General features: G+C 40.8%; 1 protein-coding gene across 1 annotated transcript in view; it reads right to left on the minus strand.

Annotated features, from left to right (window-relative positions):
• The window catches only part of GABRA4 (gamma-aminobutyric acid type A receptor subunit alpha4), a 44,991-nt gene extending 34,486 nt beyond the window's left edge, over positions 1–10,505 (minus strand). The window contains exons 1-3 of the mRNA XM_065837453.2: positions 10,194–10,505; positions 9,985–10,103; positions 654–721 (exon numbers count right to left, since the gene is read on the minus strand). Coding sequence (XP_065693525.1) covers positions 654–721; positions 9,985–10,103; positions 10,194–10,276 — 270 coding nt within the window. The 5' untranslated portion in view covers positions 10,277–10,505. The remainder of the gene's footprint in view (positions 1–653; positions 722–9,984; positions 10,104–10,193) is intronic.
• Positions 10,506–11,406: the final 901 nt, after the last annotated feature.

Raw genomic sequence — 11,406 nt, forward strand, 5'->3', positions numbered from 1 at the left:
ATTGTGTAACTTAAAGGTGTACCACTAGATTATAGAAAGTGATGAGAGTTATGCTGGATTTGACCACAAATGAATGCAGATGCCACTCAGGCACAAATAACAGTACATACAAATATAATGTTTCTCTTCTGTAACTACTTCATGCACATCACTTTGACATTCACTTTCTGGAGACACCTATGAAAACTCTATCAGGTAAACATTTGCTGAGAGTGATGCTAAAAGGGGCACAAATATCAGCAAAAAGCATTCATCTGAAATGAAAACATTGACAAGTATTTGTGAAATTATGTAATCATTATTCACCTGAGAATAACACAAGTTTCAGGAAGGGAAGGCAATTTCAAAGATATTACAGATTTTCCCCACAGCAGACTGACTTAGTCACTCCCCACAAGGCTTGATTCTGCCTCTACCCCATGGAAGTGTGTTTTAAATCCTATGACTTGAATTTCTTAAGCCAGCCAAAAACCAGTGAAAGGGTGAGCAGAATCAGGCCTGATATATCTAATTATAACCTGTAAATTAAGCTGTTACTAATCTTGCCTACTTTGTGTGATTGACAGGATAGTACAGATGAAGCATCCACTCCCTACTGCAGTTAATGGTTTCTCAGAACCAGGAAATGGCATTTTAATCCCAAAGATACATACCATTTCTACATCAGAAACAGGTCCAAAACTGGTGACATATATATCCGTTTTCACTTCAGTAACAGGACCTAATGTATGAAAAGGAAATGAGCAAGAAAATATCAATTTTGCAGGTCAACAATTCCCACAAATGATCCTGGCGTGTGAGGTTATCACTTTGAGGGTTCTGTGGATGAGCAAGAGCACAATGCAAACACAGGTCATTTCAGATAAGTCTCTAATAACAAGCACTGCTCCATTACCTTTACCAAATACGTAAATCAAAAGCAGCATTTCCACGTAAATCCCCATTCAGAAAACCAATGTTGACTCAACGGATAGGAAAACAGATGCCAAAAAATTAAAAGGCTCACTGAAAACACCACACTAATTAACAACAAGCACTGAATTCAGGAAATTCACATTCCCCAAGGCATTTATTACTAACATTCTGTCCTACTAGTAATAACTGGACTACAGATATGAGCATGCCATGCACTGGGCAATTAGTACTGCAGGATCAAGAACTGCATCCACATCCTTAGGTATACTTAAGTGCTTTAATACTAACTGTCAAAAGACAAGTTGGATATCTAAGCATTTTTGAAGGTCTGAACCAAGATCCACATGCTACTATTATAGAAAGCCCACCCTGAAAGAACCAGCAATACTTAGGACATGGTTATGACCAGTGCCCTGAGCAGAGGTCTTGCACTCTCACAGCTGGGTACTGCACAGCAGCCCTCGGGGGAAGCAGCTTCATTTTAACATGTCATTTCTTTATTACAGGACAAAACACCCTGAAATTTCAGATGGGCTTTCACACTACAGTACACTCTGTAGTTCCCCTTAAACCAAAGAAGACATGTACTAACTAATTTCACTGGGATTTTGGTCTGTTCCCAATTTAAAAAGCCAGAAAGCTACTAATCATTACCAGTTATTATGATGATTCTGTGATCAAAGCATTAGCTAATGGTTTAATTCAGGTAATTAACTCACATCACAAATTAAAAAACAAAACAAAACACAAAAACCAAAACTACTGATGATCTTACCAAACAGTATCTATTTGAAAAAAAAAAAAGTATGATCTACAAATTCACAACCACAGTTTCTAACCCCCTACAACTCAAATTTCTGAAGAGAACAAGTGGCTCGAGTCTGTTAATACAGGCTTCATCATAGCATTTGTAATCTAAAAACTAAAGAAGGAAAGACTTAAGAATAATAGCAGCAGAAGAATATGTCCCTCTTGGAAAGAAAACAACAAAAAAAGAAAATCACTTCACAGATGTCACTTTGAATGAAATGTTAAAAGGAGAAAAAGAAATAAGAAACTAGAAAATAGGGAACCTATACTTTTTGCACCTAGAACGAGTGTCAAACTGTGAACAAAATGTAAAATAAAGTGATGTAAAATGTTTTCACTAAAAGTTCACAAGTTATATAAAGAACAGCTAAGAATTTTTCAGCTAAATGTCAAAAACACAACTTCGCCGGAAGTTAACAGTTTCACGGAAGGACTTTTATTTGAGATAAAATCTAAAGAAAATTCACCCTAGAATGTTTGATAGCTCAACGGTCTCTGGAAAGTTGGATAGTTTGGCATGTTTGTTTTGAATAGGCTTTAAGCAGAAACTCTCTAGTTCCAGATAACACACTTCCTTATTATGCTGTTCATGTTTTGCAATGGGTTGCTCTCTAAATGTGTCAAATGGAAGCTGATCCCCTTTCTACAAATAACGAAGTGTTCATCAGGTCAGGGAAATCCACGAGTGATTAAAACACTTATTTTGCTGACAACATAGTCCAATAAGATTTCGTGAATATAAATATTTCTGCAGAGCAGGAGAGCTCCAAAAGATTGGAAAAACTCCCATTAGAGCTGTCAAGATACTGGAAGTGAGGATATTCATCTTAAGTATTAGACACAGCGAAGAAAAGCCCAATCATATTTGTACCCAGAAATAGAAGAGATCCAATTATATCTGACATCCCATAATCACAAGACAATAATTATCTACAGTTGGTTTAAATATATAAATATATATCTCACCTGAACTTTATATGTTGCTAAATTCAAAGTTCTACAAAAAAAAAAGAGTCATTTTCCCATGTAGCTCTAAGAGGAAAACGCAGGAATTAGGCTCAATAATAAAAGAATACTGAATACTGCACTCAGTTCCTGAATCTCTTTCAGGAACTGCTTTATTTGTTAGTTCTAAGAAACTAAATAGGAATATTCCTAAAACAAAACAAAACAAAAAACAAACAACAAACAAACACCACACACACACACAAAAAAAAAAAAACCTAAATCTTTAACTCTTTTCTTTTGGTGATATCTTCTTTTCTTTAGCTCACAGAACACCATAATTTTATAATCATATCGAACTAAGCAAAGGGACAGATTTTTTTTTTTCCACAGGCATGAGATGATGCTTCTCTGGCATTGATTTCTTTTGTTTTATTAAATGATTATGGCTTCAGGGACAATAAGTGCTGAAAGGCTTCTTGCATATTTATTTTTTGGAGTTTCTCAGAAAGAAGGGGAGAGCTAAGACCAAGAAGCTAATCTCCAAATCAGCAAGCCTACGACTTAATGCTCTTAGAAATCCTACAGCAGCAACACAGGACTAAAACTATGCTTTAATAACTGCTATTCTGCTCTCAAACCTTTATTTATTAGTAGGTAGGAATGAGGAACTCACAGACAAGAACAAAGCCACAAAATAAGGTTGAAATTAAAGTTTACTTTCAGTTGCTTGCCTCACATGATGGCAGCGCAGTGACAAAACAAATGTTAAAAGGCCATGATAAGATGGCAGGTGAATGAGGATCTAGAAATATTTTAGGCATCATAACAGTTATCCAGCTAGTATTGACATGCAAATCCTCGCTTTGCATCCAAAACCTTGGTCAAACAGGAAAACGCCTGGCAGAAGTGAAGACAGCAGCAAGGGACAGTGAAGGTGATTATCTCCCTAATGCTTTTTCTCCAGTCGCAGCCCTGTTGTGCTCCACATCTTCCACCTACATTGTCAGTTCACAATTGTTAAGGCAAAATCTTGGATTTTCTAACACATCCCAGTACTGAATGCCAACCAAGGAGTATCTATGGCGACACCAAAACCTATCCCTTATTCTTCTCATTCTAGAAGAAAACGTAACTCCAGTTGCTAACAATAGCTGGGGTACAAATAGTGAGTCATGCTTCTTCAAAAAAAAAAAAAAAAAAATCAACTATTATTAATCATGGGAATTCCTGTCAACAAGGAGGTGATCTGTAGTCACCTAACCTACTTTTACTGGTGATTTAAGCAGCCCTCCAAAATGAATGTGTTGCACCAATTAATCAAATCAGGCTCTGCAAGCAGAAGATCCTATTAGAATCTTTAACACACTATTACTGGCAATAAAATGCAGGGAGTTCTAAGAAGGCCAATTAACTTTAAATATGACCATTTGGTCTTATCCTTCAATGGATGTTCAGAAAGCATATATCCACCATAAATCTTTAGAAATGCTGAAGAACTATTTATAACACACTGGTGTGTATTTTTATGTCAATGAAATAGGAGGAGAATCCTACACACTGCAGTGGGAACAGTTAAGTCTGAATCACTGCTTGCAAGATAATATACTTTAAAGCTCAGGCAGGATTAAAAGCAACCCCTGCAAAAAAGCCAGAATAGTTCAGTGTTAGATAAAGATGTTACATGTGGGCTGAAGAAGCGATGTCAGGCCCTAACCCTGTGAAGAGGAACATAAGATAGCTCTCCCATGTGTTTTATGCCAACATATGGGCTGAACTGCAGCACAGCTCCCAGTGAAAGACTTTGGGCTCCATTATCCTCACGTCTCCATAGGCAACTGTCACTGCAGAGATCTCCACTGTATGTAAACAGTCAAATCCTGCACAGGCTTTCTGTATGTTGCAAATTTTGCCATCAAGAGTCATGCAACCAATCGGGAACATTAGCAAACAAGTCTGTACAAAGGTTTCAGTGTGTAAATTATAATTTAAGTGCAGTTATTGCTGTTATTATGAGATCAGTCCCAGGAACTTCATGAAATTATATTACATCAATTCCTTAAAAAAAAAAAAAAAAAAAGTAGATACAGATTTTTTTCTTTTAGTAACTACATGTGAAAGATTTGGTGCTTTCTTTTTCAAAATTCTTGCTGCCTGAATAGGGTTGATATCTGTTAAGTGACGAAAAAAAAGCCATCATATGAAGCACATTTTCTTGTTTCATTTTATCAGGAAGAACAGCTGAGGACACCTGCTACACTTCAGATTTCTGTTAGGAAACAACTAGGTAGGGTATTTTTTAAAAATTGATGTGGAATTCAAACATGTGGGCTACGTTCTCCACCGAAAGACAAATACAACAAACACAGCAGCACACAATAACCTTTGTCTCTACATACATTCATCCATCCATCCATGTCTGAACCCTGAAAAGAGAAAAACATACCTCCAGAAATGAGGAGATTACTGTTTCTTTGCCTGTTCATAGCAGATAGTCTCTGCTGAGACAGCCAACAAGCTTGGTACTGGTGCCAGTTTTCATGATGTGGACACCTGTCTGCTAAGGACTGGACTAAGAATATCAGCTAATTTTATACAGGTCACTGAACAACAGACAGATGGTAATGACTTCAAGCATTACTAACCTGGGCCAAATTCAAATCAGTCAACTACAGGTATCTAACACCATATCCTGTTAAGCCTTTGAGTCATCTACTCTCACCAGCTGAGGAAGAATGGACAATTGCCTGGAAAAAAAAGATCAGCTTCACTTCATAATGCTCACTTCAAGTCCATTTGCAATCTAAAATATAAAAATAAATTACAATATCTATTATGCTGAGCAATGGAACCTTGAAGATACATGAGTTCGTATTAAGAGCAGATAATCATGTAGATATTTTTCTTTTCTCTAAAAACAGAAAATGGTCTTTGCTCTTCAAATTTATTCTGGGTTTATTTTCTGACTAAAGTCATCCTGACTAAAGTCATCCTGCATTGAGAGGAAATGAAACTCTCCAGAAATCCTGCTCATCAGCTGAGTATCATATAGCCTACAAGGGGCAGAGAAGCCCTCTCCTACCCTTCTGAGGGTAGACAGACAGCCTATTTAATTCCACCAAGTACTCAGCTGCACTTTCACAGGTACAAGATCACAAGAAAGAATATGAAAAGAGGAAGAAAAAGGAAAATGCATGAACACAGCCCTGTTCCTTCTACTCACGAGCCACTGTACATGGCACCTTCCAAACAGAAAGGCACAGAGCTATCACCATTTCGCTGGCTGATGGTGAGACTTTCAGCTCATGCCAGACTCTACCTCACACAAGTAAACAGAACCCATGAGGACAGAGAGCTCCAGCTTTCACCAACTCTAACACACCATGGATGATACTGTCAGCTTGTTTAGAGCTAACAACAGCAGGTTTTGCCATCAGACTCACAGCCTTGGGCAGGAGGCAAGCCATATACCACCTTTTTTCTTCGGTCTGGCCATACAATTGGCTATCAAGAGCAAGACGGTAGAGATAAGATGTACTCTAAAAGGCACAATTCATTAAAATTAGCAGATAGATGGCAGCGCACAATGATGTTGCCTTTACCAGCTTCAGTCCCTCCATTTCTTCCTACTTCCCCAAGTGCAGGCTAAAGTGTGGTAAGTCAGTGTACCACGAAAGTTTCAAAGACACCATTACATTTTTTAAAGTTACAATCCAATACATGTTTAAACTGAATCTCACAGGCTCTTGTTTATGTCAAGAGTTGCTCAAGTGTAGTCTGAAACCATGCAAGTGTTTAAAATGGCAAATCAGACCCAAGCCTTTTACTTCAAGTCAATAATACACCTTTAAAAAAGTATCTGGACTTCTAGTGTCACTTTGAAACTAATCACCAGGAGAAAGGTAACAAGGAAATCTTCAGAAAAAAAATCCAGCTTTTGCAACTTTCTATAGTTTTGCTTTGTGTCATACACAAAATTTTTAAAAGCAAATGAAAACTGGAGTCAGGGCATAACTAGAAATGCTTTTGCTTCGAAGTTTTACAGCTGAATCAAAATAGCACTGTGGTAGCGCTCTTGAAGTTTTCCAGCAGATAAGGCTTTTAATTAATCACACTCTAAGTGGCTTCTGTAAACACCATGTTCTTATGGAGTGGTTTTGACCAGGAAACTCACATGCATTACAAATTGCATTCTGAGGATAATGATATAATGGAGCACAGAGTGTAGAAAAGGGAATTGCCTTCATTTCTACCACACTCTTTTCAAACATCATACAGCATTGCCCTATTCATTAGTCCCTAATATCTTCCCTCTACTGAATTCAGAACTCTTACGCATTTAAAGTCTTCCTGACAGCACCTAGAGGTTTTTTCTTTTCTATGCAGAACTGCCCATTCTGCTTTGTTTCATTAAATTTCTAGGTGAAATGTCTTTGCTTTCCTCCCGCTTCTTTAGATTCCCTCCTCCCTCAAAGTTAATAGGAACTTTCACTTAAATGGTCTTTAATAACCTTTTTCATAAACCCTTCTGGTTTGGTTTATTATACTATTTATCACACTACCAAAACTCACAGTGCCTAGTAAATGACAGCAACATTTTCGTTTTTTTTTAATCTATTTAATAAAGTGAGAGTTTGTAACGCAAGATGTCAATCCAGCGACATGGGCAACTTCATTCTTCTGTTAATCCTCAATATATGCCACGCTCCTGCATAAGTACCAAGACAAGCTTCCATATACTCCACTGAGGTTCAAAACCCTCCTGAGAGACCATTTCCAGACTGTAAGCATGCTCAAGCGATTTAACTTCTCGTTCATAACTAGCAAAAATTTGGCTAATTAGTGACAGTGGGGAGAACTTGGATCCAGTTTTAGGAAATCTCCAAAATGTACCATTTTTTACTTCGCTCTGCATGCAAAAAAATCTTCATGGATCATTATTTGTGGCAACTCTGGAAGATGCCAGCAACATTCAGAATTTGGCTATCTCCCCAAGTCTGATTTTAAACATAATTTGCACCAAAATTAGAAATGTTTTCATTAATTTAAGTTTAAAATCAGCAGTCAGACCTCTATGAGGTCTTTTGTTCTTAAAATAAAACCTTCAATTTGAGTCACGTGAAAATTAGATGGTGAATCAGCTTCAAGAATAAAGCAAAAATAAATATTCTGCTGTTCATCAGAAAGTGACGTAGTTTTTACATTACCAAAACACACTATACTTTCTATTTCTAAATATTCCCATCCCCTCTGACTTTGTTTTCTATGCTATAAACTAGTGAATGACCCACTTTTAAGATGGAAGTCCCATTTGTCATAAAGATTTATGATCAAAAAAAAAAGAAAGTTTTATTTGGATAGTTTATATTTTAATAACTAATTCACAGTTATTACTCTGGGTTATAACAAAAAGCCAAATATGACCAATCACAGAAAATTATTTGTTTGTTTTGATTTTTTGTGGGCATTTTTGTTTGGGGTTTTTGTTTTGTTTTGTTTTTTAAACTGTTCTTGTCAAATCAGATGAAGATAACTTTTGCTGCAAGAGCTAGGGAGGCAGGCATCATTTTCAAAAATAAAGCATTTTTCCCTATGTTTTACTTAGAAGTTAAAAACGCAAAGATGAGTGGTTTAGATGTTAGAAGGAAGAAGCGAGGAGCAATATAATATCCATTTTGTGAAATATTCACCCAGAAGTGTTTTCCCCAGGCTGAAATCTGATAGCATTTTCCTCCCTCTATCATTTACTTCAATATTGCTGTTATGAAAGTTCAAGGAGATACAATGAACTTTTTCTCCTTGACAGCATTTTGCTGAAAGCCTGTAACACTTAGTGGGGGAAAAAGATCTACTTTTGCAAAATACCCTACAGAGGACAGTTTTATTAAAATAAAAATCAACATAACTGTATGTCATATTTCATATTTAGTAGTTGTCTAATTTTGGAAATCTGATAACACTCATAAAGCACCTTTGTTAGATGACTGATTAGTTGGCATTCCACCTAAAACGATGCCAAACATAGTACATCTCTTGCACACGTGCAGAAGTGCCTGTAACCTCTCTGCAGAGACTAAATTGCAAAAGGCTACCAGTTCCCAATGATTCCTCTGGGTGCTAATATATTTAGCTTCCTTCTCACTTAATGTGTAAGCTAACTTACAGAAGGCCTCATTTATTCCATACACTCAAAATAATAAAGGAGTGATCAACGATGTCAGGTGTTGTCCTTTAACAATCACGATCATGCGTGTGAGCACTGTATATGACATATGGGGAACGTGTTGGCATACGTGTTGGTGCAGATGGAGCACCTGTACGAAGAAGGTACTTTCAGAGGAGGAAGAAAGTATTTTGCAATATAAACCTACACAGGGATCTCATTCAATCCTATATAGGAAGCAGTCTATAAAATGCTCATTATAGCTTTGTGCATCATAAGAAGAGCTGTAGGATTTCTTTTTAAGTCTTTCTATTTAACTTGCAAATCTATGTTTTTAATATCTGCATTCTAGATTACAAAATAAACTTTTATTTCAGCTGGATCCTAACGTTTTTTGGTTCCAAGTTCCTACACAGTAACATCAAAACCAACAAAGAACATCAAGTCTGGCTGCTTCTTCACCAGCACAAAACTGCATCTTAGCAGTCTGGGGCACAAAAGGGGGTACAAAACTCCCACAGGCAAAGCACAAGTGAACGCAAATCCGAGACTCCTCCACTTCTAATTCCTATACAGCAATTAAGTCTACTACTTCTAAAGCAAAGCTGGAATTCAAGCAACTGTGGTAAAGAACTGGTGTGCTCAGGCACCTGAGCTCTGCTTTTCCCTAACTAGTGGAAAAGCACCCATTACACATCTGACCTCTTAGGCTGGTGAAAATACACTTCTTTCTATTAGGACCCGACCCGTGGCATTTAGGGGCCAAAAACTGCCAAGAACCAGAAGAATCTGGATGTTAGACAGGTCTCTCCATGCTCATCAAGCCAACGCACACCGGCTTCAAGGCTTTTTCTTTTTTCCTCCAGCGCAACAGCAGCAGCCCGAGCCCAGAGTGTGGGCAGAGCAGCAAGCGGGGGCTGAGCCCGGGGCCGTGCCAGCAGAGTCCCCATGGTCGGGGACCCTCAACCCCCCCCAGAGCTTTCGGGGCCAGGCGCTGCCTCGCTGCCAGCCCTTCCCGCCCCGGAGGGCTCGGACCCCGGGATGGGGAGGGGGAAGGTCACACACACGTTTTCGGTCGCTAACGGCGAGCGCTGCGCCCCGCGCCCCTGCCCCGTTTCCCCCCTAACACCGGCACCGCACCGCCACCGTACCCCCGAATCCCGGTCGCAGGCGGTTGTCATAGCCATCCAGGAGGCTGTTCAGGATGCTGGTGAAATTCTCCGGCCACAATTTCTCCTCTTTTTTGCTCTGCCCTGGCGGCCCGGTGAGACTACGAGGCAAAGAGGGAGCGGGTGAGCAGAGCCCCCGGGAGCCTAGGACCGGCCGCCCCGGCGCCCCCGCCGTCTCCGGGGGTACTCACCACGTCGCCAGGCACAGGCAGTGCAGGAGGGCGATGGAAAGACCCGAGGACATGGCGATGGCTGGCTCCTTGGCAGAAACCATCTTTGCATGCCATACTTCACGCCTGGGCACGCTAAACGCCTTGTCCGGGGCGGGGAAGGGGACGCGGGGCCTGGCGCGGGGCGGGGGGGGCGACGGCGGCGGCAGCCCCCGGCGGCCCTACATGCGCGGACGCGCCGGTTGCCAGGCGCCCGGCATGGGCGCAGGAGAGGCGAGTTTCCCCGCACCGTTAACTCTCTCGGGGCAACAGGCGCCGGTCCCCGCCGCTCCCCCACTCCCTCCTCCGCCCCGCCCCGCCCGCGGCCCCGCGCTCCGCCCCGCTCTCCCCTCCCGGCTGCCCCGGGGCAGAGAGCGGCCGCCACCGCACCTTCCTCCGGGCGGCCGCCGGAGCGTGAAACCCGCCCGCCCGGTGCCTGCCCGGGGGTGCGGCGAGATGTGGGAAGGGCGGCTGGGGAGGTTGTGCTGATGACCGCGGCAGCGAAGTGTTCGTTCGTCCCAGTCGAACCAAGGGCCGGGGAGGGGAAGCGATTAATTCCCCAGGGAGGAAGGTATGGGAGCAAGAGGGTGCCTCCGCTCCACTGTAAAATAAGCTGGGGAGAGAGGAAAAGAGAGCTCGGACTTCAAGGTTAAAACACAGTGCACCAAAAACGGATGGGAGCAAGTGGGTGGCCCTGGGTTTCTAAAAACAAAACTCCCAAAATAAGGGAATGGTTTCACATTATATCTTTCTTTCTTTTCATTCCTATAATTAGGAAACAAGATTTGCTGACCCAAATAATTTCCATTATGCAAGGTCCAAGGGATTCTGCAAGAATTACAGTAAAATCCACTCAGTGTTGCTAGCCTATCATGGGCTGTTGGGATGGTTGGGCAGAGAGGGGAAGAGAGGGGGAAAAGAGGAGACGCATGGTGGAGTGTCCTCCACACAATAAGTATTGACAATAAACAACTTGTTCTTTTGATCAAGTGTGCTGCAGGGACAATAGTTTAGGTTTGGAAATCAGCGTGCATGTCAATTTTAATGAGGAGTTCATCTGCAGGAGCACATAGAGCAGGTATTGTAATTGACTACAAGACCACAGTACTGTCAATGCTGACATAGAAAGGCTTTATTCATTACTTGCTACAGTATCTCCAAGCACTGAAATGCCTGATTATCTTCAACTGTACAC

The sequence above is a fragment of the Patagioenas fasciata genome, chromosome 4 (genome assembly GCF_037038585.1).
Source record: "Patagioenas fasciata isolate bPatFas1 chromosome 4, bPatFas1.hap1, whole genome shotgun sequence".
Lineage (NCBI taxonomy): Eukaryota > Metazoa > Chordata > Aves > Columbiformes > Columbidae > Patagioenas > Patagioenas fasciata.